This window comes from Paramisgurnus dabryanus, chromosome 4 (assembly GCF_030506205.2).
Source record: "Paramisgurnus dabryanus chromosome 4, PD_genome_1.1, whole genome shotgun sequence".
Lineage (NCBI taxonomy): Eukaryota > Metazoa > Chordata > Actinopteri > Cypriniformes > Cobitidae > Paramisgurnus > Paramisgurnus dabryanus.
This window is the reverse complement of record NC_133340.1, coordinates 17,489,439-17,515,760: the sequence shown is the minus strand read 5'-3', so window position 1 is coordinate 17,515,760 and position 26,322 is coordinate 17,489,439. Positions and strand designations below refer to the sequence as shown.

At 39.0% G+C, this 26,322-nt stretch overlaps 2 protein-coding genes across 4 annotated transcripts; both read right to left on the bottom strand.

Annotated features, from left to right (window-relative positions):
• Positions 1-765: 765 nt before the first annotated feature.
• Positions 766-14,545, bottom strand: lpar2b (lysophosphatidic acid receptor 2b). 2 transcript variants are annotated; one of them, XM_065270853.2, is made up of 6 exons: positions 14,388-14,545; positions 9,688-10,201; positions 6,618-7,032; positions 4,550-4,806; positions 4,020-4,052; positions 766-1,187 (listed from the first exon to the last, which is right to left on the bottom strand). In XM_065270853.2, the coding sequence occupies exons 2-6, from the start codon at positions 10,027-10,029 to the stop codon at positions 1,089-1,091; spliced, it is 1,146 nt and encodes a 381-aa protein (XP_065126925.2). In that variant the 5' UTR covers positions 10,030-10,201; positions 14,388-14,545; the 3' UTR covers positions 766-1,088. The 2 variants fall into 2 exon arrangements, with proteins under 2 accessions (XP_065126925.2, XP_065126926.2); XM_065270854.2 differs by lacking the exon at positions 4,020-4,052.
• Positions 14,546-19,457: 4,912 nt separating this feature from the next.
• akap8l (A kinase (PRKA) anchor protein 8-like) lies at positions 19,458-25,528 on the bottom strand. 2 transcript variants are annotated; one of them, XM_065269700.2, is made up of 13 exons: positions 25,376-25,528; positions 24,523-24,573; positions 24,164-24,407; positions 23,029-23,554; positions 21,746-21,863; positions 21,605-21,657; positions 21,492-21,525; positions 21,258-21,384; positions 21,028-21,169; positions 20,839-20,944; positions 20,527-20,657; positions 20,342-20,437; positions 19,458-20,232 (listed from the first exon to the last, which is right to left on the bottom strand). In XM_065269700.2, the coding sequence occupies exons 1-13, from the start codon at positions 25,395-25,397 to the stop codon at positions 19,879-19,881; spliced, it is 2,004 nt and encodes a 667-aa protein (XP_065125772.1). In that variant the 5' UTR covers positions 25,398-25,528; the 3' UTR covers positions 19,458-19,878. The 2 variants fall into 2 exon arrangements, with proteins under 2 accessions (XP_065125772.1, XP_065125773.1); XM_065269701.2 differs by having other exon boundaries at positions 21,285-21,384; positions 25,376-25,527.
• Positions 25,529-26,322: the final 794 nt, after the last annotated feature.

Here is a 26,322-nt window from a genome sequence, read left to right as displayed (position 1 = left end):
AATTGAGCAATTCCAGGTTATTGACACATTTAAGATCAAAACTTGAAACACAATTTCTCAAAGAATGCATTTATCATTAATATACTGAACCATATGTTAATATTCTTCAGACATCATAAAGATCTTAGTCTATACATGTGTTATGGATGTGTCAAAAAAGTGTTTGGAATATAAAAAATGGTAGGATTTCTGTGCACAAATAAACTAAAATGCACAAACCAGATAATAACAATAATAGCCAACAAATAAAGAAATGATGGCTCTTTTATATATGAACAATTCATATTTATTTTAAGTTTTGTATCCACATTTATGAGGAAGAAACTCAATAAAAATAAATAAAAAATAAATAAAATAAAAATGTTTAAAAAACTTTAACTGAGACTTTGCATGGAAATTTAATAGTTTTCATTTAATTTAAACTATTAAAAATATTGACACCTGAGATCTCAGTATGGTTCAAAACTTTACTTGTCATGATGAAGTTGACATGTGCATGAAATCGCCCTTTATACAAATGAAAACATAAAACTCTTTACATGCAAGGTGTACAAATGAGTGTTTACCTCAGGATTATTGGTATCTTCTTTAGCATCAGATCCAGAGGTCACATCCAGTAGAGAATCTCACAGCTCCGCTTCATCCTGAATCTTATCAGTGTCTGAAGCTTCATTAAATCTGATATGCAAATGATTACAGGCAACTAAAATAATAACCTGAAATCAGCACTTTCTTTCACACAGAGAAGATAAATCACACAATGAATGTTTTTGTATCAGTTTAATGAGAAGCTACAGTGCACACTGAATGTAGGGCTTTGACAACGCATTTAAAAAAATCCTGCAGTAAAACTTTAAATTAATATCTATATACAAAATCAATGCATTCACAGTAAGAACTTCAACAGACACGGTGCTCAAATGAACACATTAACACTTCAGTATCTGTACAGTGTCATTTCCAGACTGGACACACGAGGCAGCTTTCCTTAAGATACTTGATTGACAGTCCATTAAATATCACAAGACTGCAGCAGATGGGCATCCAAAAAATCTCATCTGTTCAACATGATGACAGGTGAATCCTTCCTAACTGTCTGTGGACTCCAGGATGTTATCAGCATCCTTAAGCACAACCTGTACTCCATTAACCTGGTCACCGGCCTCACCATCACGCAACCTACGAGCCTGAGAGAGAGAGACATCAGAGAAAGACCAGAGAGAGAGAGAGAGAGAGAGAGAGAGAGAGCGAGAGAGTGAGGGAGAACAGGCAAGAAAAATACTGGACTGCAAATGAACATTTGACCTTGTTTCCTTAATGTGTTTCTATTATTTCCTTCCTTTTCTCTAGCACATCTGCTTTTTAGCATGTAAAGATGATGAGGTGATGTGTTAACAGATAAGCATCATGAAACCACATCAGACCACAACATCTCATTCATGATGAACAACACTTGATAGCTGAGAAGAAATATCAGAGCCTAAACATCATCATAAATAAACATTGAGTTAAAACATCCAACCATAAATCACAAATACTTTATATCATCATCATCATTAATGATTTTTGATTCATAGTGAATTAAATATGTTAAATTTTTTAAGTGTCAGCAGTCACACCGGGTGATTTTCTGTCTAAACTCCAGAACTGATCGCAGGATTTCATGAGAAAACAGGAAATGTGAAGAAAAAGTTGATTTAGTTTAGATCACAGAATTGATTAAGACTTAATAAGCACCTAATATCAAATTCATGATTTTACATATCCTTTGATGTCTAAGTGTGTATTCATTCATGTTAATAATATGTTAAAGGTACAAACCCCAAAATAAACAGTGACGCGAGCTATAGTCTCCAACGCAAATCTCGTTCCTTGGACTTAAACAAACACGACTATTTATTATAGCGACTATTTCATGTTTATAAACTGGACAGATTTAGGATGGGGAAACTTCAATTGAAGTAATAATCAGAATTTAACACAAACACCTAACACCAGCAGGACAAAGACAGAAGACACACGTGAGGTTTATTTCTCAACAACACAATCATTTCTATACAAAATCACATCACACACCTGTACTGAATCAGATGAATGAAGAGTGAGGAGAAAAATAAATGAAATGTCACATACACACACACACGCACAATTCTTTTGTTGATAATATTAGTGTATATAAGGTCATAATCATATAAAACTTTAACACAAAACACACAGCTATCTCCCTAAACATCATCATGAACCCAACCATGTTTCTAACATACATTTAAACTATCTCTCTCTCTCTCTATCTCTATCTCTCTGTCTCTCGTCCCCAGGAGAAGCTTAAAGATTACAAACAGATGTACAGTGCACATCAAAGCACAGAGTCATTTCCTTAACACTCATTACCAGACTCATCAGGAAATCACACAACAACACAAACATAAAGTGTTGGGGGTATGAAAGCGTTTAACAGACTCTCTCACCCATCAGTGATATCAAACAAGATCAAAACCAAACCAATCCAATGCAAATGTCTAACACAGTTTCATACAACTGACAGATATTAAAAAGACGTCATGAGAAATAACTTCTTTAAATGTTGTCACGATCAAAGCAGCATGCTGGAGAGTTAGTCGCACATTATCATGCAAAACTTCACCTAAAACACTACAGGAAATAAAACCACTGTGCTTGTGTGTGTTTGTGTGTGTGTGTGTGTGCTTGTGTTTGTGTGCTTGTGTTTGTGTGCTTGTGTGTGTGTGTGTGTGTGTGTGTGTGTGTGTGTGTGTGTGTGTGCTTGTGTGTGTGTGCGTGTGCTTGTGTGTGTGTGCGTGTGCTTGTGTGTGTGTGTGTGTGTGTGTGTGTGTGTGTGTGTGTGTGTGTGTGTGTTTGTGTGTGTGTGTGTGTGTGTGCTTGTGTGTGTGTGTGTGTGTGTGTGTGTGTGTGGTTTATCCTGTCTGCGTGCCACACAGTATGTTTGTGTACACACCACATTGACATGCGTGTAAATATTTATGATCGTTGCATGCACAGACACACACAGACTCCGGTATAACAAACACACTGCTGCCCATCTGTGCGACAGAAACACAACAGCACCTCAACAGAATGTGCACAACACAAACACACAACCTGACCGCTGAGCTTAAGTAAACACACATCACCCATTCAACATCATTTACTTCACACAAACATTCCAACAAAACAAACACACAACCGTTCATCTGAATCTAGCTGTTAATGATCAGAGCGGTTAGTGAGGAGGAAGAAAATCTTAATGTCCGTGTAAAGTCATTTCAGTGAACTGTATTTAACACATAGACTTTATGAAAGAAGGATGTAGTGACTGTGACGTCACCCATTGGTTTCTGAAGAGTTTTTGAAGCCAAAAGTGAGCGGAGCAGATCGTTGCCATCTTGGCAAATGTGTCACCGCGGGTCACTCCCAAAAAAACGAAAATGGCCAATTAGGTGAAATGTGTGTGGAGCTGAGCGGACGGCAGCCGCAATCCACCTATCACTCAAACGACCACGCCCTTAATTATGCATAACTATAAGGCTTAATATCATTTAAATATATGAGTAACAAAAAAATTCACCTCCTCACAGTTGTCATGAAGGGCAAAATTAGCTATACAGACCAAAAACACTTTGTGTACCAGGCTGTAAACGGTATAGTTTGACATTTTAACATGGGGGGCCCATGGGATTGGTTGCCCCTCGATTTAAACCCACTAGAAATGTTAGATATAGATTGATAAAGCAGGTTACAAGACTATGTAACGAATTGTTTTTCCAAGATTTTGAGAACTGATTGGTGTTTTTTATTCAACATTCAACCAATTTGTCTGAGTGGTTAACAGCACATTTATTTGTGGAGAGACGAACTCAGAACACGTTTAATATCGGACTTTACACGGACTTTAAAGATAGAGCAGATCAGCTTACAATAATAAAGATGGGACTGATTATGGAGTGAAACGCTTTCATTGGCGTACACTCGCAAAAACTTAAAAGGCAACCAAATCTACATACAAGCCAAGAGTCCTGCAGCACACGACGTCTCCGCTGCACAACATAAACACAAACACAAAGAAAACAACAATCAGACACAAATCAACACAAATAAAACACAAAACACACAGTCTGGAGTGGTTGGGACGGAAAGTGGTTCTTTTTTCTAACTGGGTTAATGTTTTATATTTCTCTATCAACAGCCATGCAAGATTTATTAAGATTATATCTCAACACATGCTGCCAGGCAAAGTTAGTTTCTGTTAGTAGCGGAAATTTACATTTATTTTCTAGGCGACTACAGACGGACTAGTTTGGGTTAGTTAGGTTTACTTTTGTTGTCGTGTTAGCTGGTAGTGGTTATATTTGTGCAATTGTAAAAAAATAACATCATTAAAACAGCATAAATGACAGTCTTTAACCATTTGCGCACATTTGAGCGTAAATATGCGAATTGAAATTGAGTTCTGGCAGCAGGGCTAAAGGGGGCGCTGGTGAGCGGGTTTGAGGGTGCCGGGGTGACTGTGGGTTCCGTTGCTCTCGGACAATACCTCTTGATCGAGGGTGTTGAAGCGAACGCCAGAGTGCTCCCCCCTCTCGTGACGTCGACACGGGAAGCAGAGGATACGTTTGAAGGTGTTGCGCATGTCTTTGTCCCGGTAGGAGTAGATGATGGGATTCATGAAGGAGTTACACTCGGCCAATACCAGAAAGTACTTTTCATACGTCAGGACGTCACAATTCACACATTTCAGACCGTCCAGTAAGAGAAGCACCAGACCAGGTGTCCAACAGATCACAAAGCAACCTGGGAGAAAGAGTACAACACATCTTACTTCAGATGGGACAGATACAGCAAACTGATCCACATCAATAAAACAAAAAAGACATATGATGTCAAATGAAATATTTGCAAAAATGTGCCGTTTTTGTGCGTGTCCTTTAAAATGCAAATAAGCTGATGAAAGCAAACACTGATCACCATAATGATGGTTTGTTGAAAATGAAACTCAATTGTGCTGTCAATTATTTTCTCTCTGCACTAAATGGCAGTGCCGTGGTTGGATAGTGCAGATTAAGGGGTGTTATTATTGTAATTGGACTCACTTCCTACATCACAAAACAGGCAAAATCTGAATGACCTAATTTTTCACATGTTTGCAGAGAATGGTTAACACCCAAACAAAGTTACTGGGTTGATCTTTTCACGTCTATGTTAATAGAGGCACTGGGGACCAAATTATAGCACTTGGAAAGTCAGATTTTCATGCTATGACCCCTTTAAGACTCTAAAAACATATGACACAGCTACATTTCCTTTGGCATGAGTTTGGGGCGGAGCTAATTTGGGAAACTGTTTCTATTACGCAATCAAAGATTCCAGATCAGTAAACAAATGACATTGAGCATGTTGATCATTTCCTTGCTGCTATTTCAACACACAAGAACGTCCTGAGATCCTTCTGAAGATCATGATCATCTTGAAAACTAAAACACTCCACATAAACTTCTCCCTCACAAACAATGATGTAATATTATCGTCATGAGAACAAATAACTAAAAATGCTAAATCAAGGCCTTTTGACCTTCAGAGTTGCTGAATGTACAGGAAGTGTCATACGTGTGCATGTTTACAGATCACATCTAGAACTACTCACAGCTGGAATTTACAACAACTCAACAATGTGTGTGTGTGTGTGTGTGTGTGTGTGTGTGTGTGTGTGTGTGTGTGTGTGTGTGTGTGTGTGTGTGTGTGTGTGTGTGTGTGTGTGTGTGTAATAGATGTTTGTCAGGACATGCATAAACTCTCTCCCTCTCTCTCTCTGTGAACAGACACAAGTAGAGCAGAAAAGAGGTGGAGATATGAAAAACATGCAGGTCCGGTTAAACAAGCCTGGGCTGGTGGTTTTTCTCCTCCAGATCACTTCAGTGTGTTATTGTTGTGTAAGTCTATAAACTTCATTGATATGACCGTTAGGATAATAGTTTAAGAAGTAGGGTAAGAGTTTTCTGAGCACATAAGAGAAGAACACTAGCGTGGGTATGTTGTGTTTAACATTGTGTCCAAACCAGACACGATAAAGTGTGCCCAAGCAATAGATTTGTGAAGGTCGATCACAGTGTGCTTTAACAATGGCACAACAAGAAATTCTTAAAGCTGCAATCTGTAACATTTGCCTCTCTATCGTCATCTATGTTTGAAACTTAAAATAACTTTAAATTCATATCTTTACGCAAAATAAGCAAACTAATATTTCGTGTCAAAGAGACTAAAATATATAGCAAAATATCTAACAAAAATAACAAAAGTAAAACAAGATGGGTATAGTCTTATGATTAAAAAAAAACATTTGGTTGCATGTCAGTAGCATGGTTCTATTGTCCGCCAAAATATATCAGCCTATACTTAATATTAATGGAAACTTTCAATAAATTGATGTTTTCAGTTGATAAAATATGTTTTTTGATTACTTCAATCTAATTTAACCATTCAAAGCTGAATCCAGAAAAATGAAAACACAGAATTTGAGAATAAATAAAAAGAAATTTGGGAAACAATTAAACGGATTTCATAGGGCCCTTCATATTTGTTGGTTTAATAAATACCCAATATCTTACCCAATATCATGCTGACAGTTTTCATGAGGTTGAACACAGTCTCCCTGTGCTTGACCTGTGAGGTGTGCTTGCTCATCCGATGGTTCTTGCGTCGGACATAGATGAAGATCCGAGTGTAGACGGCCACCATGACCGTGAACGCCAAGAGATTCAGTATGGCCCAGAAAATCAGGTAACTGCGGCTGTAGAGCGGCGCCATGGTTGAGCATCGGCTAATGTTACACACACAGTGCCATCCCATAGTAGGCACCAATCCCATAACTATGGCAATGAGCCAGATGCCGATAATAAGCAAAACGACTCTGTGGTTGGTCATTTTACTGTGCAGTTGCATGGTGAAGATGGTCTGATGTCTCTCCAGAGCTATGGCCATTAGATTGATGACTGACGCTGTCAGACTGGTGTCTATTAAACCCTAAAGACCAGAGAGAATCAGAAACCCAATGTGAACAACTTTGAGTCAATATTACAATTTGTAAAGACAAGGAGAACCAACGTGAAAAGGTAGGGACACACCAAACCAATTCTTACAGTGCAAAACACAATGAAAAAAATGAAGTCAGATGATGCTTAAAATCTGCCAAAACACCGACCATCGGCTTGTTGTGTGCTGGGCTTAAAGAGATATCTTCAAGACAAACAGACTCAACCTGCCAACAGCGTTTAGGAAAAATAAACTCTTGACAATATTCATCACTTTTTTTCTCTGTCTGAGGATCAGTGTGAAAGCAGCCTTTGGGGTGTTAGTAAACTATATTTTGTGGTGTTGTATTTCAACACATTTTGAGGAAGACAGAAGCAGAAGATCACACTGTGGTCACTTCTTATTTTGTCTGAAGAATCTGATGTTCTCTACACAAACATGAGCTTCAGACCTCACGGTGTGAATAAAGAGATGTTCCCACAGAACGTCTAAACCTATCAGCACATCTTTAAGCTTTTAATCAGGGATGTCCACTGCAACTAGTTTAGCAGTCGTTTATATGAAAATATTTGAACCGACTAGTCAACTAATCTAAAAGATTTTGGAAAGCATCCAAAAACCTTGTTTAATGTGCGTTGTGTATAAATACAGTTCATTCATTTATTCATTAACAGCCTTCCCATCATTATTGCAGTTAAATAAAGGTTATAATAAATATGCGGTGCACTTCTGTTAGGATTGTTTAACATGTTCAGATACGCCAGCTTCAAACTTAATGTGATCATTTTCCACCCTGGTATTAGATATACAGACTCGATGAAGATTTCTCTCTCCACATAACCGACAACAGCAATGAACGTGCTACCACTAAGATGATGGAAATAAAATGTTAATAAATGCAACATCACATCACAGTTCGTTCAATAGCTCAGCTATAATTTAAGCAAATGGGACTACAGCGGAGAGTTCACGTAAATGACGCAATGGACTTTTGCTTGCTTCAGATTGCTATATGGACCTATAAGGACCCAACTTTCACCCCTACATGTAAATATACTCGTTTTATTAAAACAATAGGCTGTATCCTGGGTTACCTGCACTAAAGCAAAATCTAAACATATGTGGTTTCAAAGAGAAATGGAGGGCATGATAGTGTGGCACTACGATGATTTGGCTCCATGCACAATGAATATGTACTGACGGCTGACTGCTGAGATTGGATGATATGGGATTTCTTATTTCTTTAACTTGAGAAAAAATTAAACATGATTTAGGGAAAACAGATTGTAAGGCCCTACATCGCTTACATAAAACTTTTTTGTTTTCTTCCAAATACCCCACACACCATGCTCATCTTTCCAATGAAAATTAATTTAAAAAAACTGCATGTGAGATCAAAGATAAATGATTTTGTTTCCGCTTAAATACAGTTTTTAAAATAATTCATTATATATTTCACTTTAATGTGTTACTTTAAAACAATGCTTTTAATCAAAATTAAAATGACAGTAAGTTGATCAATAGAATATTTGTATTTTTTGTGTAGTTGACTAGTGTTTTAGGTGTTGACTAGTAGCAGCTGTACCTTTTAGTCGACTTTACTCTCACATCCTTACTTTGGCTGTAATGTTCCTAACAAACACATCATCATCATCATCATGACACCTGTGAACCGCCTCATTCACATATAATGAAAAACAAGATCTTCTCAAGTATGGTACTCTGTACTGAACCTGTACTGTGGTCTTGGTCCACCATGTTTCTCAGAAAAGCCAACAGGACTTTCCTCTGAATAGTCCTCGCTGGAAATAAGTCCAAATGTTCTTACCTTTGCCTGTCTGCATATAAAAAACACAATATCTGTCCTGATGACATATAACTCCAACACCTCCATTCATTTACAAAATCAATCCTCAACATTAAACTGAACCATGATCGATTCTTTCTTTATGTTTTGTATCATTTCGGCTTCTATGGCTATATTTGTGGTGAGAACAAAATTTGGTATCTCCAATTCAACTTTCGTGTTTTTCGGGCTGTGTTATAGGAAACCAAAGTGCCCGGAGTAAACCCGTGCTGGCACAGGTTACTTTGACTGCATGATGTGTTGAAATAAGCATTAAACATCACGTGAGTTTCAGGTTTAACTGCATTACTCCAGAAAGGTTTCTGTGGAAGTCAACATCAACGACACATCATCCGGTATCCGTTTCACTTCTGTAAATGGACTCATATAAAGTGAAACAGGATATTTGATAGAAATATCCTTTAATGGGACTTCATTCATCAGGAATGAAATCATCAGATGTTGAAAACCAGATTGTGAGTTTACAGTTGTGGAGACTCAATCCCTCCCAAAAACCTCTGGGCTGACATCATCTAATCCACATGAGATCCAGGTCTTAGATTTCAAATATTAAAAAACAACTCTTTGTTTCTCTAATGACGTTCACTAGTAAATCATACAGGAATGTCTTTAAAAATGGTAAATAGGCTCAGTATTTAACCTGGAAATATTCCAACAAACATAAACACTGTACGGCTGAACTCCACACAGCCACGGCTTCTCCATCCAACGCTAATCCTCCTGTCTGAAACCAAATTATTAAACCACCATACACAGATCACACAATATCACGGTCTTACCTGTCGCACAAACCACTCATATACACTCAGTTTTTTGGTCCATGGGCCGGTGTGGAACATCAGATACATGTAGGATATACCGGCGAACAGGTCCGCGGCCGCTAGGTTTCCAAGCAGGTAGTATATGGGATAATGAAACCTGCGGTTGAGGAAAATGGCCATCATGACCAGGATGTTGGCGAAAATCACAAAGCTACAGACAGTCAGTCCCAGGGAGACCACCAGAATGTCTTTGGTCCTCCAGGTATCGCTGATGTTCTTCTTGCTGTGATTATAGAAGAACTCAACATTTGTCACATTGTAGTGGCAAATGCCGTTTTTACTGAAGTTTATGGCAGCCATCGTGACGTCAGTGAGGGTGTAATAGATGACCGGCTGGACCAGAAATGTCTGTGGATAGGTGGAAATAAAGTAGCGGGGTCTTCAGCTTGTTGATGTCATTTATTTATATAGACATGGAGCTCTGGTTGTAAATGTTCACCAGGTCAATGTGAAGTCAGCCTGGTCTATAAACCTGTGAGAAAGAAAAATATAGGGTTAATATTATTCATAGTTAAACACAGGCTATTATTAGGCTAGGTCAATCAGAACCGGTTCATATAATCACATAAAATAAATAACTGTTTCTAACATTAAAATGGGCAATAGTGATTCTCATTAGCTTCTCGTGTTTGTTAAACAATGACTTTTAATTTGATTTAAATCAATAAACACAAAAAACATGATGCATGAAATTCCTCACATCTTGCATGTCGTCAGTAAGACTTCAGTTAAATAGTTAAAAAAAAGACATGAATTTACTGTGAGACTGATACGTCCTCAAAAAAACCCAACCTAAAATACGCACGCACAGCATTTAACTAAACCCACACTAAAGACTTTCATTCCACACACATCAGAGTAATGTGACCCCGAGTATAAAACCAGTAAAAACATTTCCAACAGAGCTGGAAAGAGACCAATGCTTCACTCCACAACCTCTTAACCAATGGCATTCTGGGCAACAGATTACTCGCTGCCCGATTGGACACAACTGCTGTCAATCTTCTGCCAGAAAACAGACGGTTTCCAGTAACTCACCGTTATCACCTCAAAAACCCCCACACAGTCAAACATCTCCACTCGTTCTGTGTAAAACTTCCATCTTCTGAAATTTTCTGTCAACACGTAACTTTCCAAGTGTTACCTTCAGACACAAAAATCTACACACACGCAATCAGTTTCTCAAACCTTAACAAAAAGTTGTGCGTTTGTAAAATACAATCTACACACAGGTATTGCATAGGCAGTAACAACCCTTAGACCCCAATAAGGTGAGAGTTTTGCTTTGTCATCAAGTGACGTTATTCTTGACACGTAACCAGCAATAAACCACAGTTTTACAGTTTAACTCATTTGCTTCAACCTGATGCTCTGCAAGATGAAACCCAACACAAGATGATGAGAGTTTACACTAATGTCTCACTATATCACACCCATATCCAACACGTCACACCGTCTTCATCAAACGTGAAGTCAGTTGTAGTGTGAACTTCAGCCCCTTAAGTATCCTCAAAAATCTTTTCACTTCATCAATTTAATAATTTTTTTATTATTACTTCTAATTTGTTTTCTCAGTTCAAGACATTGATCTGTATGTGGTATATTACTGCATTAATTAAACACTGCTGTAAAGGTTTAAACGAATAAAGTAATTAACGAGCGAATATTAATAATACAACTGTTCAGCCATATTACAAATAATTTCTAAATTCTACACATAATCATTTTCACAGTTTTTAATATACTTTGTAAGTTCGTTGTTCTGGTAAATAGCTTTTCAATTAAATGAAAGTCTACGTAACAAATATACAAGTTTTTACGGCCAAGCAAACGAGCCAATTTCCAATTTTAGAAAATTAAGTTTTAGTTATTGAATGTTAGACTTGAATTAATTTTTTCATTCTGTGTCACTTTCACATCCTGTATTTAAACTTTAAATGCATATTGCTGAGCTTCTGTCTAATAGTAACATGCCAGTTTAATGTGTTGAATTTAACAAGTCATTTTTCCAGACACGATTATTTCACAGTCATCATTTCTAGTACAGTGGAAGTGTTTTGATGGATGTCAGATAGTAAAAATGGGCGGATCTGTGTGAAAGGTCAATTACAGTGCTTTATCAAGCCTGCGATAAAACGAAATCGAAAGTTTTTTTATGACGGTTTCCTTGGGGCATTTATATAACAGGTTTTTGCCCATAACACAGATTGGCCAAAATAAAACTTTATACCGGTCGAGTAGTGCATCTCTAATAAACAGACCTAATCAATCAGATTAATTATTATTATTTCTTTACAGATTTAATTTATCAGCTCAGTAACAAAATTAAGAGAATATATAAACAAACAAGACAAATAAAACAGACAATGGGAGACAAAAAGCCGCGCTAAGAGAGACAAAGGACATAATAAAGCTACATAAACAGAAAACAAACGAGAATGAAAGAGAGATACAATAGAAAGGCAAGACAAAAGAACAGATACAAGGTAAGAGCTGATCAAACCTGACAGAAGAAAGAAAAACTAAAATGAAAAGATTTAAAATGAAACAAGGCAAACAACAAGAGGCCAGACAGACCGGAGACACAAACTAAAGCACTGGGAATCCAACTAGTTATATCAGGCCATCTGTAAACAACCAAACTAACATCCTACAAACCACAGCAAACTCTCAAGCCAATGGTCAATGAGCCACATCACATCAGCAAATGTATTTAAAGTGTTTGCGAGTCAGGAGGATTTCTCTTGAGATCTTCAGAAAGCGATAAAAACACACTCAGAGACTCCTGATAGAGACTCATAAAATCCCAACCTGAGCCCGAATGACGGGAAGTTTCATCATCAACCATTAAAAACAGACAGACAGCAACATTCCTGAGGAAACGTGTGTGTGTGTGTATGTGTGTGTTTGTGTATTGGGATTCTCTTTCTAATAATCTTCAGAAAACATTTATATACGTCTGTGAGTATTAATAGAGCAAAGTCAACCTCAACTCGGCTATGATTTTGTCAAGTGTGTTATTATACAGGTCGACACACCCTGCACGCCCGTCTGACTCCCTCTCTCTCTCTCTGTGTCTCTCTCTCAAGTGTGTCTATATATGTATGTATATGCTTACTGCTTCTATAAAGTGAACAGAATTAAATAACACAAAGTCAATGTCACAGATCAGTTAATATGTGCTGTGGGATTTGAACCTAAGTACACCCGAAAATTTAACCATGGTTTTCCTACAGTTAAAAAAAACCATGCTTACTGTAGTAAAACCATGGTTACCACAAAATGAACATGATTCAAAAAACATAAACTGTTAAACATTTCTGTAGAAATTACAGTATAACTTTCAGCTGTTTGCCAGTAACTTACTGTAAATGTATGTTATTTACTGACAACAGTATGTTCAAAGATAAATGAACATTAAACATTAAAAAGGCTTTATCGTTACAGAATAAAACTGTAAAATAACAGACTCATGCAAAGCATTCTGGGAAACAGAAATCCTCATCAACCTTTTTCTGTTGTTTCCTTCAGATTTTGGTTCCCAGAATGCTTTGCACGAGTCTGTTTTTTTACAGTTTTATTCTGTTAATGTATCTTTGAACAATCTGTTGGAGGTAAATAACAAATGTATATCTACAGTAAGTTACTGGCAAACAGCTGCATAACTACACAAAAATGTACTTAAAGCATGGTTACTACACTTTTACCACAAACAAACAACAACTGTGAGACATCTAAAGAGACAGTTCTGCCAAAAATAAAAAACAATCTGTCATCGTTTCCTCATCCTCGTGTTGTTGTTAACCTGTTTGAGTTTCTTTATTCTGTTAAACACTCAAGAAACGATTTTGATAAACGACTGTAAGCACACTGTTGACTGTACCCACCCACTTCCATAACAGGAAAATACTATGAAGTCAATGGGTACCATCAACTGTATACATCTGTACATTCCTCATGTACACACACATTACATAACCACTGTGGAACATGTTTTCAGTTTCCGTCTTTTGTAATTAATTACAATCTTTTTGGTAAATGACATTTTAAACATTAAGTTACAATTAAAGTGGAATTAAACTAATATGAATGTGGAGATCGTCTGCTGAACTTCAATGGAAGCAATCCTATGAGAACATTTGCAGAGATTTTAATCTCAGATTTCATCACTGATCTAGAAACAGCACACCCAACTTCATTATTACAGAATTTACCTCACCTCGTTTGTTTCACATTTTCCCAATATTTGGAGCATTTCCATGTCTAAATGAAAGAGACTGAATTTTAGTACGTTCTCAGACGTTCCCTATCTGTAAAAAACTCAATGTACAACAACACATTGTGTGATGTGTGAAAGAGAGAGAGAAGGGGAGAGGGAGAGAGATCCAGGAACAGCGCGTGAACTGGGCGCGTCGAGTGAACGCTTAACAAAAACTAAATTAAAAACACACCGTGAACTACACAACCAAACTACACAACCAAAAGCGTCACACATTACACGAGTTATCTGTACATATTCGGACTAAAAACGAACTCACAAACAACCCACAGCCACACACACTCGCCCGCACGAACACACGCGCACGATCCGAAACTATGCGCGAACAAACTATCCTGAAGTGGATCAACTCAACAAACGCACTTAATGTGAGACTCACCGCCGCGATCGATCCGGATCCGATCTCAAACTGATCATCTCATGTCGCTGTTCGGTTCGTGCTCGACGGCGATGTGTCTCCGTGCGTGTTCCCGCTGCCCGTCCGGTCTGTGTGCGCGCACTCACCTGTGAGACGCTCCGGCTGCGCGAGGGCGTGGTCAGTGCGGAGCAAGCGCTCCCCGCGTGCAAAGCTGATTGGATGCAGGTGATGTGACCGACCAATGAGAAGCAGAGCAGGCGCGTTAGACAGTTTAAATGTTCAGTGCGTAAAGGAGATGAGATGAAATCCTGCCGAATGATTGAAACACTATTATTTTGTTCATTAGTTGTGCAAAAAACAGAAATGATAATCTGCACTGTAATTATATACAGTTTAACCTAAATGTTATTTACGCCACACAGTGACGTAATACGAAAAGATGTATAATCTCTGTCCAACACACACATCACATCATATCATATCATATGTGTGTGTGTGTGTGTGTGTGTGTGTGTGTGTGTGTGTGTGTGTGTGTGTGTGTGTGTGTGTGTGTGTGTGTGTGTGTGTGTGTGTGTGTGTGTGTGTGTCATATGGAGCTGTTTATTGTCATCTGGTACAAATTTGAGGAGATGGCCGCTGAAACTTCACCCCCACCCAAATACACACTGATTCAATAACATTTTATTTATATAGCGATTTTCACAATTTTTAATTGTTTCAAAGCAGCTTCACATGCCCTGCTGAAAAAAACAATAAAACCATTAAAGAAAATACCAATAGGAACCATTAGCTTTTACCATTAAAACCAATACACTGTAGTGTGTTTTGAGCCATATTCCATTAGAACCAATACATAGAACCAATAGAACCAATACATACCATTAGAGACCAACAAAGACCAATACACTGTAGTGTGTTTTGGGCCATATTCCATTAGAACCAATAAAATTCCCAATAAAACCAATAGAATTTCTGTGATGGTGTCTATTGTTTTTTTTAGCATGGATTAGTAAATGCAGTAGAAAACACAGAAAAATTGATAGACAACATAAGCAGCAAAATACAGCAGCTAAGATTAAACTATACTAGTGTTGTAATAATGTAATGTATAGAAGAGGGTGCTAAGTTAAGCCAATGTCAGCTGACTCCCTAGGGGTTAAAAAACCCTAGGAGAAGAAAACTCACGCTTTTTTAGGGAAGAGTCCTAGGAGGGAAAAAAACCTTGAGAGAGAGCCAGACATAGCTGATTCTATAGAGCAGTGGTTCTCAACTCCAGTCCTCGGGACCCACTGCTCTGCATATTGTGCATGTCTCCCTTATTTAACACACCTGATTCAGATCATCAGCTCGTTACGATAGATTCCATGAACTGAACTGAGTGTGTCAGATATGAGAGACATCCAAAATGTGCAGAGCAGTGGGTCCCGAGGACTGGAGTTGAGAACCACTGTAAATATTGTGTTGGGATGGCTGTTATTGCAGCACGGACTGTATTAAGTGTGACACCAGTCATGGTATGTTGTTTACATTTGAGAGTACAGAGCGGGTTTGTTGTGTTCACTTAAGTGTACGTAACTATATTGGCGTTAATCCATTTTATTTATAATAGAGGATAGAATGAAACATTGTATATTAGATTCATTCATGACACACAGACTGATATATTTCAAATATTTCTTTTAATTTTGATGATTGTAACTGGCAACTAAGGAAAATCCCAAATTTAGTATCTCAGAAAATTTGAATATTGTGAAAAGGTTCAATATTGAAGAAACCTGGTGCTACAGCTCAATAACTCAAAACACCTGCAAAGGCCTTTAAATGGTCTCTCAGTCTAGGACTGTTTCTCAATGTCAAGGATATTTCCTTGGCAGGACTGGTCCTTTCAAGTTACTTCCTTCAAAGGCTAGGCGAGGCTTCTCTTTAGAATTCGGAAAACACGTAAATGGAACAGGCTAGCAAGGGCACCTCATTTGGTCATTACGTCAGTGAAAAGGTGTACTTTTGGTGCTGTGCGCATAGGATTATGGGTGATTTCAGAGCGCGAAGGCTACACATATGCACCCTTTCCTGTATATGGGATATTTTTCGAACGAAGGACTCAGTCCTTGGTTGAAATTTCAAGGATCAAAGACATTGGAACAGTCCTTCGACAGATGTCAGTGACGTAGCATCCTCGAATTTCTGGCTTACAATGATCCTTCCTTGACATTGAGAAACACCTTAGTTCTGTAGGCTACACAATCGGGAAGACTGCTGACTTGATAGTTGTCCAAAAGATGACCATTGACACCTTGAACAAAGAAGGCAAGACACAAATGGTTATTGCAAAAGAGGCTGGCTCTGTGTCCAAGCACATCAATAGAGAGGCGAAGGAAAGGAAAAGATGTGGTAGAAATGTGTACCCTGGAGAGGATTGTGAAACAAAACCCATTCAAAAATTGTGGGGGAGATTCACAAAGAGTGGACTGCAGCTGGAGGCTTTAAGAACCACTATGCACAAACGTATGCAAGACCTGGGATTCAGCTGTCTCATTCCTTGTGTCAAGCCACTCTTGAACAACAGACAGCGTCAGAAGCATCTCGTTTCTGGACTGCTGCTGAGTGATCCAACATTAGGTTCTCTGATGAAATTTTGCATTTCCTTTGGAAATCAGGGTCCCAGAGTCTGGAGGTAGAGAGGAGAGGCACACAATCCACATTGCCTGAGGTCCAGTGTAAAGTTTCCACAGTCAGTGATGGTTTGGTGTTGGTCCTTTCTGTTTTTTTAAGGTGAATGAAGCCGTATACCAGAAAGTTTTAGAGCACTTAATGCTTCCTGCTGCTGACCAACTTTAGGGAGATGCAGATTTCATTTTCCAACAAGACTTGGCACCTGCACACAGTGCCAAAGCAACAGTACCTGGTTTAATGACCATAGTACCGCTCTTCTTAATTGGCCAGAAAACTTGCCTGACCTTAACCCCATAGATTTGTGAAGAGGAAGATGCTCTAGATCGAGGATGAGACAGGTAAAGAGAATAAAAATCCTATTAGCGTAGGGGCCGTTTGCATGTAATGCAAGTGTTATACAGTATTGTGGTTCAATATCCACTTGGTTCCAGATAGGCTAACTATAGCGGCATAAATATATTATCCAGACAAATTATGTGAATGCTTTATGTCTGATTCTTGAACAGATCTGACGTCATCAGGAAGGATCTCTGATTATATTAGCAAAGAAGATTTTCATGCTAATATATACATTTTTTTATAAACCCCACCTAAACTACATTTCCCACTGAAAAAACTTCTAAAACCAGCATAAGCTGCATGGTCACCGTCTCTGTTTGAAACCTATAATTGCATTTGATATCTAGTAGAGTTATTTATTAACTTAGGTTAGAAGTCGGCTTTGTTTTATTTAAAGTCACCATTATGGTGATCAGTGTTCGTTTTAGTTGGACTCTTGCTTTTTAGCTTGTTTGTTTTTTTCTGGCTGCTATAACTTTGTGTGTTGTGGCCAAAAAAGAGACAGAAGTGCAATTCTATAGTGGTGGTTAGGATATAATGTCAAACAACACCATCTAAAAAACTGATTTATTATTTTAGTGTTTGCTTATCAGAAGTTTTTTTCTGTCAATAATGTGAAACAACAGTATGAGATTTGGCACTCCCATATCAGTTCTGAAGAATTTTAAAGCACTGTACAATTAAAAATTAACTACTGTATAATGTAGACACACAAACACCAAGGATCAAGAGTATGACTCTCTACAATAGTAACAGAAAAAATAGTCAAACTGTTCATGATTTTATTCATGCCACAGTGCATTCTGGATGAGATTTGTAATTTGTTGATACCCAGCATGCATTACAGCATCAAGCTCTTCATTTTATCTTGATGTTTGTATCCTAACCACCCCCATAGAATCGTCTCTTTTTTATCCACAAAAACATGTTTTAAATACACAAACTTATAGCAGCCAGAAATAACTAACAAGCTAAAGCTCAAGAATCCAACTAAAAAAAAACCCTGATCATCATAATGGTGACTTTAAATAAAACAAAGCCAACATCTGAACACAAGTAAATAAACAACTACAAGTAAGATGTAAAACTCAGTTTTAGGTTTTAAACAGAGCCGGTGATAGAGATGATAAAGTTACAGATTGTAGCTTTTAACATCGCTTCGATGTTCTCTTTTTTACACTCTGTATAGTGGATCTATATAAACACTTAGGATCAATGTCTCTGCCACTTAATAAAGCAGTTTTAATCATGTAATAATCAGAAATTATTGTTTTTCATTTAAATATGGTAAAGCACAACTAGTTTGTTTGAACAATGCTGAGATGTACCAAGATCATTGTGATAAATAATAGTAACTTTGATTTTTTTGAAACATAAACGAGAAAATGTTTTCCAAAACAATTCACACAATTTCAATGCAGCGAAAACACAACTACAAACTTTACAATGATTCAAACACAAACATTATCTCACATATCTCTCAGCCTGATTCATTACAGTATAACATTTACTAAAGAACTGAATGCATCATTTCATCAAATATAAATATGTAAACTTCACTCCCCATGTATGCATAGTCTCTTTAACCACTGTTATTACTGTAAATACTTTTCATCCATGTCACATTACTCTGTTTAATAATGTTCGCATTTATTAATCCATTACTGCTGCTATCGCGTGGCACTAAATTCTATGTATCCATTCTGTGGCGTGCACTTGTTTGCACTGTCTGTCTTGTAGCAGGTGTTGTTTTTTGCCTAGTGTAGCTCTGTACTGTCTACATCAGAGGATGCTCAACTCTGGCCCTCAAGATCCACGTTCCTGCAGAGTTTAGCTCCAGCCCTGATCAAACACACCTGAACAAGGTAATCAAGGTTGTCAGCAATACAAGAAAATTGTACGCAGTTTAGTTTGATAAAGGTTAAAGCTAAACTCTGCAAGAAAATGGATCTTGAGGGCCAGAGTTGAGAAATTCTAGTCCTGAAGAATCGTTGTTTTGTTTCACTGTGTATTGCATCAGCTATAGATGGTTGAAATGACAATAAAGCTTATTAAACCTTAAAAAAAAACACCAACAAATAACTTCACAAATGTTTATTTTATCAACACAAGAGAAAAACAAGTGGTGACTTTAAAAATTATACAATAATCTCAATTTAGCTCTGAACATAAAATAAAACAAAGGAAAATGACAGAATATGAAAACAAGAAATTAAGCCCTGTAAATCTGATAACAACATACAGACATCAGCCTTCAATCTTTCCAATGACACAATCATACAAAACCATCATGAACTGCACTTGTATGGGAGGGGCAAGCCTTCGATTGGCTAAACACAAGATAGACCTTTAGTCCGATTGGTCCAAAAGCTGCAGCATTTCCCGTTCCAAATCCCAAAGGTGTTCATAAGAACGATTCAACAGGTTTAGATCTAGGACAGAGATCAAATGGACACTGCAACTATTTAACAAGCAGCTCCTGCTTATCTGGTGTTAGATGTTACTCAGCAGCGACTGTGTCAGATTCTCCAGTTACTGCCTCAGTCACGCTGTTGTTACTGAGCTCGGCATCCTCTTCACCAACCTCCACACCCTCTACACCCTCCTCCTCCTCCTCTCCTGCTTCACCCATCTCCATATTTACTTCCGCCTCATTCCCCTCCCCGTTCCCGTCAGCTTCGCCCGGAGGCTGCCCCTCTTCCTCCGCTGTCCCCGCTTCTTCCTCTGCATGCTCTGCTCCATCCTGCTTCACCTCATTCAGGCTTTCATTATTGAGGTCAGCCTCCGAGACGTCCATTACCATGGAGTCTTCAGGGTCCTGGTCATCCTGGTTACCGGTGAACGGATTTTCACCCTAAGGAACAACAAATTCAACATAAATTATCTCACTGTTACGGAGCCAAAAAAAAATGTAAATACAGGCAGTGATGTTTCTGAGACGCTGACAGGTGAGACACACAAACCTTCAGGTAGCTCTCCAGTTTCTTCCCAATGACTTTGTGGTTAAGGATGCTGCGAGCCACAGACAGACTGGCTCTCTTCGACTCATCCATCATACCCTGACATACACAAGCAAACCAATGATGTTATAACACGCAGCACTTTAATGAGAGATAATGATACACAGACCGGATGCGTGCGCGAGTACCTTGCGATTGTAGTTGTGGTCATGTGACTTGAGGTGCTTCTGAATCAGCGGATACTGCATGGGGATAAAGACGTCACACGCTGTGCAGTGAGCCGCCTCTACCTTCTTTATGAAGTGCTCCATACCGATATCTGCAAAGACAGGAAATGACATCACAGGAAGGGGAGAGAGAGAGAGAGAGAGAGATGGGAAAAACAAAGGGAGAGAAGGATGTAAATTTCTTCCTTCAAAACAACTTGACAAAATCAAAACACAGGAAACCTCATTGGTTTGTTTACAAGTACAGAGAGAAAGAGAGCGAGAGAGACGTACCCCGTGTCAGATCCTGCTCTTTAAACACCTGACAGATGGTGGCGCTGTGATTCTCGATCTGATTAACCCTCTGCTCCGTCTTCTTATACTTGTTGTTTAAGTACTCCTAGAAAACAACACAAACAACTATATTACATTCAATTTCAAACACGCTTCCCACAATCGTTACTGTACGTGAAGCGTTCGTACCTGCAGGAAATCAGTGGTAGGCTTTGACAGCTGACTGGACAAAAACCTGAAGTGATCTTTGTGGAATTTACTCTCCAGATGAGCGGCCATATCCTCGCTGTAAAATGAGCGAAACTTGCAGACGGAACAAGCGAACACCACCCTAAAGAACGACAGGAGAGACGATACACGTGAGTCAAACACACACTGCTGAGAAACAACACATCCGATAGACGCATGGAAAATCTGACCTGTGAGCAGAGACTTTGATTCCTGACCTTTCAAAGAAGCCCCTCCTCTTCCTGACTTTAGACGCTGAGGGCGGAGTCTGTTTCCCTTTCGCCTTTGGCGGAGAACTCTCCTCCTGATTGGCCGGAGCTGAAGACAGACAAACATGATATATTTATTGGGGAACAAGTGAGAAACCTTCTACCACACTAGATGTTTTTCCTAAAGGAAACCGAAGACGTTCAACTCAAACTTACCAACACTTTCTCCACCATCACCTGGTTTGGAGTCCTGAAAGCAGAGAAAAAAACGTAAATGATCTGCTCAGGATCTGAAGATGACATGACATGAAAATCACATTTCTACTCACATCAGCAGTCGTCTTCTCTCCAGTGTTCTGCTTCTGTTCCCCAGCTGTGGCCTCTAAAACATCACAGCATTTCTTTAATAAACACACACGGACACAAATGTCCAGGACGTATAGGGGCATAAACGAACTGTGGCTTCATACCGTTGTCTGTTTTGTCTCCGCTTGTGTCAGTTTTGTTCATCTTAGACTCGGGCTCATCTGCTGGCCCAGGAGTTTGTTTCCTCTTCTTCTGGCCCTCACGCTGAGGTCTCGCCTGTTGCTGAGCATGAAAACACAAACATCACATGTGGACACACAAACAGTAAAAAAACAACACAGTCTAATGTAACTTCTGTCATTTACTCATAGACATCTGCTGTTCTTAATTAATAGTTTACTTCAATATTTTGCATGTCAATTTTAAATCCATCACGACAAACTATATTGTCATTGGAAAGGTCTAAGAATATAGTTTTCATATTTCAAAACATTTAAGCAGTAATAATAATGCAGTGACAGTAATACATTAATTTGTGACAAGAGTATGCAGCAAACCATTTACACCTAGTGGTAGTTGTTGGTAAAACCACTAAAAGTGTAACTTATTTGTTGTGATAATTTCATATTTAAAATCATACATTACTGAATTATTTGAATTTTTTACAATAAATGTAAACTGCTCAAACTATTTATTTTTCATATTTCACCTCCAGACACTTCTGTAAAAACATTAAAGTGTCTTCTTTAAGACAAGACAAAGATAAGGCTTCTAGACACAAAAAATGTCAAAGTTATATCAATTACATTCCCTTTTTCACCCCCCCCCCCCACTTAAAAAGGACTGCGCCAGTTAAGGGGTTAAAAAAGGGGTTTGCTGCATACTCGTTACAAATTAATGTATTACTGTCACTGCAAAAATTATTACTGCTAAAAAGTTTTGAAATATGAAAACTACATTCTTAGACCTTTCCAACGATATATAGTTTGTCGTGATAGATTAAGTGTCCCGCTCACGGGATAGCACCAGTTTAAATTACATTCAGACGTGCACGTAAATATTCACCACAACAGGTCTGATAATAATAGTTGTGATTTGACAGCATCAAACTTTGTGCTCCACAAAAACCACAAGTGTGAGTAATGACAGAAGTTGTCATCATCATCAAACAGTCTATCATCACACACAGACAAACACTTTCACATCTGGCCTTCACTGTGGGTGATTCATTTAGATACTTCACTTTTATCTGTTTGATCTTATCAGTAATTTTAGACTGGTTTGTTTGAGTAAATGGCAACAAGATAAAGCAAAAAGGCCAAATTGGGAGCAGGGGCAATGTGGGAGATCATTTCTCCTGGAGGGGTGCAGATTGGGCTTTATTTAGCCTAAATGCAGGGGTGAACTAGTCTCTCAGCTCCCCCGTCAGGGAGTGCGAGGTACTTACTTTGTTGAGGGGTCTCTTGCGCCCACGCTGTCTGTTGCCCCTCGGGCCCCCTCCAAAGTTCCGGGCGGAGAAGTCCTTGGACTGGAAGGCCCCGCTGTCGGGGTACATGCGGTTGGACAGGAGCGAGGGCAGCTTTCCTCGCCCCGCAGGGGAGTGGCCACGGCCACGGCCTCCGCCCCGCCCGCTTCCTCCCCCCGCAGCAGAGTCGTGCCTGCGGCCGAAGCCGCGGCCCCCGGTTGCTCCGCCCCTGTGCTGGGATCTCTGCCCCGACCCCCAGCCGGAGCCTGAGAAAGCATCTCGAGTCGGACGCATTTTGGCTGATCCGAAGGCAGAGGCGGCGCTGTCAAAGCCGCCCCCGCCGGCTCCGCCCATGACCCCAAAGCCCACACCTCCGCGCTGGGTCATCATGTCACCCCGGGAGTCACTGTAACCGAAGTTACCGGATCTGTAGAGATCTCGGGGGCCGAGGGAGGCGGAGCGCGAGTCGTAAGAGGAGCGCGAGTCGAAAGACTCGTATTGGTCAAACCTGTAGAGGGAGGGAGGCGCAGAGCAAAGGTCAAGCAATGACCACCAATCAAGCCTTGACCGTTTCTCATCATTTCTCAGATGATTCACACATCTGTATTACTCAAATACATGTAAGATGGACACATTTTCAATCGCCCAAGCCATTCCACAGCCTTGTTTCTCACTGGCCGCCCAATAGACTTTGTGGGAAATGAGGCAGTATTGGCTGTGGAAAAGCTTTGGAACGACAGTTGCACAGACAGACATTTAAGGCAACGATCTAGAAAAGCCAAAATTTCATCATTACATATTTGGCCTTTACAAAGCACAAAAATGGTTTGGGGAAGCCAATACGGTAGCCACAGGAAAAGGAATGACAACCAGTAGAGACGAGTGCTTAAAATTGTGATTCTGTGCCAATCAGTGAACCATAAAATTAAGTGCCTGCAAAGAATGTAGGGCGCACATCTGTAGCAGGGGTAAGCTGACGACATCTGTATAGTGAGGTGAAATTAGCAGTGCTAAGTGCAGAAATCTGGCTTAATCAGAATCCAGAGATCCAAGATCATTTTTTCTAGCACAGACGATCTGGAGCTTCCTCCAGTGAAATCCAGCGTTTGCTGGTTACCTGTCACCCCGAGCAGATCCCTTCAATCCCCCCTCCAGCTGCGTCAGCATGTCCAAACGCTGGTTGATTTTGGCAATGACAGCATCTGCGTTGGACCCAGAAGAGAGCAGAGACCCTCCAGACAACCCACGCTTCATCCGGTCATTACCTCCGTAACCACCTCCGCCAAACCCACCTCCACCAGACAGTGTGTCTTTATAAGACATAGAGTCTTTATAACCGTACAGGTCATAACTGCCCGACCCTGAGGTCACAGGTGAAAAAAAGAGAGATATTTACTTAGACTGAACTGATGAGTTATAAGATTTCACACAATTCAGTCACAAGTGTTGAAGGTGCAGCATGTGTGACGTTCTCACCTCTGGATGATGATGATCCTCCTCCACCCGATCCTGACCAACCCGAGAACCCTAAAGGATCCAAACCCATCAAAACACTAAGTACTTTAGCATTGAAACACACAATACACGTCCAATAAACCCTCAATGTTATAAGAGGTCCGGGACCACCCAAACACCCCCGCCCCAATTCAAACAAAATTGGCTTTAACCTTAAAACGCGATTACGTCAATATAACGACTATGCGAGAAGACAACGATTAATCGGTTCATCAAACAATTGCGCAACAGAATTGACGCGGCGGCCATTTTACACCAACAAACGCCTTCATGTTTACGCGTTCACACGCGATATGCGCATTCAATGCGACTGTGTTGAGAAATAAACACGGATATGACTAATCGGTTAATATTAGACGCGCGCAGAGCATCGACTTCATTAGTAACACGTTTAAATCAAACACAGTTAATGATGAATAAACACTGTTGTTCGGTGCAATTATTAAAACACCAACGTGAAAACATTCGAATGCTTTCATTGTTCAAAAAACGTGCGTCAACATTAGCATTTCCTCAAGGAAACAATAATCATGTAAGCTGAGCTCAACAACAGCGAATTAACTTAACTCTGTAAAATTAAAAATAAAACGCGTGCGCTAAGGGATGAATATTAAATATTTATAATCTCTTTGTGAAATTAAAGTACGCACTGTTCTCGCCTCACAATATTCGACGCCATTTCGCGCAATCCGAAACCGGTAGTAACGTTAGATCTCTTCCTTTATTACAGTAAATTAAAAACAGTTGCCTTTACAGAGATAAGTTACATAAGAAGCAAAATATATTAGTAGATAATAAATAATAAATCACTCACCTGATGAATATCCGCGATCCATTCTGCAGCGATAATAAACGCGAAGACGCCGTGTACAGCTCAGGTCAACAGTAGGCCGCACAGACCACGCCTCCCGAGTGTTAAGCTAAAATGACTGACAGTTGAACGGTCCAATGAGAATCCGTCAATAATCGGAACAACTGATTCATGAAACATTTCAAAATTAAAGTCCGCACGTAACGTCTAAAGATGTTATTTTACATAAACAAATCAAATATTTCAGGCCTTTCATAATGATTTTGTTTTCTTTACCAAGGCCCACACTATTATGCAAAACACGATATGCCACTAAATTTTTTATCAAGAATTCAAGATTATGACCAGGGGTGGTTTATCCTAGTCCCAGACTAACATACTTTTTTGATCTGCCTTAATTTAAAAAACCCTTGTACTGACATATTTTAACATATATCAGAACTATTGTTTTAAGATGAACACCAGTGGTGTTTTGTGTAAAATATGTTTGTTAAAACTACTTAAATGTACTAATCTAACCAAGTCCTAGATTAATTTAAAACCTGTCCGAGAAACCACACCAAAATGTTGTTTTGTTTACTTGTAGTTTGTGTAGAAGTGTGTTTCTTTTCTACTTGCCGTTTTCAACTGTTCAATGTAATGTAAAGATGCATTACTGTGAACTTTTGTGTCGTTTGTACCTGTTAATTTTGTCAAAACTAAGAAAATTAATCCAGCCAAAGCCAATTTCAAGTTTATTTTGACTTTCTAAACCTAGTGCAAAAAGAAAAAGGTTAAAAAAACTATAATGGTTATTAATGTAATAAAGTTTTATGCAGATGTGGTTGTCTGCGAACAGTTATTAAATCAAAATATCACTGTAGATGCTTTTCTTTACATTAATAATTTTATTGACTGGATTAATGTTTAATGATGTCTAGTATGAGTTAATACAAGCACATTTTCCTATG

Coding starts and splice junctions, on each gene's coding strand:
- lpar2b (XM_065270853.2), bottom strand. CDS start 10,029: ATGGCTGCCATAAACTTCAGTAAAAACGGCATTTGCCACTACAATGTG. Junction 7,033..9,687: donor ATGAGTGGTTTGTGCGACAG/GTAAGACCGTGA, acceptor TCTGGTCTTTAG/GGTTTAATAGACACCAGTCT. Junction 4,807..6,617: donor AACTGTCAGCATGATATTGG/GTAAGATATTGG, acceptor TCTTTCTCCCAG/GTTGCTTTGTGATCTGTTGG.
- akap8l (XM_065269700.2), bottom strand. CDS start 25,397: ATGGATCGCGGATATTCATCAG. Junction 24,574..25,375: donor GGATCGCGGATATTCATCAG/GTGAGTGATTTA, acceptor TGGATCCTTTAG/GGTTCTCGGGTTGGTCAGGA. Junction 20,233..20,341: donor AACTGGAGAGCTACCTGAAG/GTTTGTGTGTCT, acceptor GTTGTTCCTTAG/GGTGAAAATCCGTTCACCGG.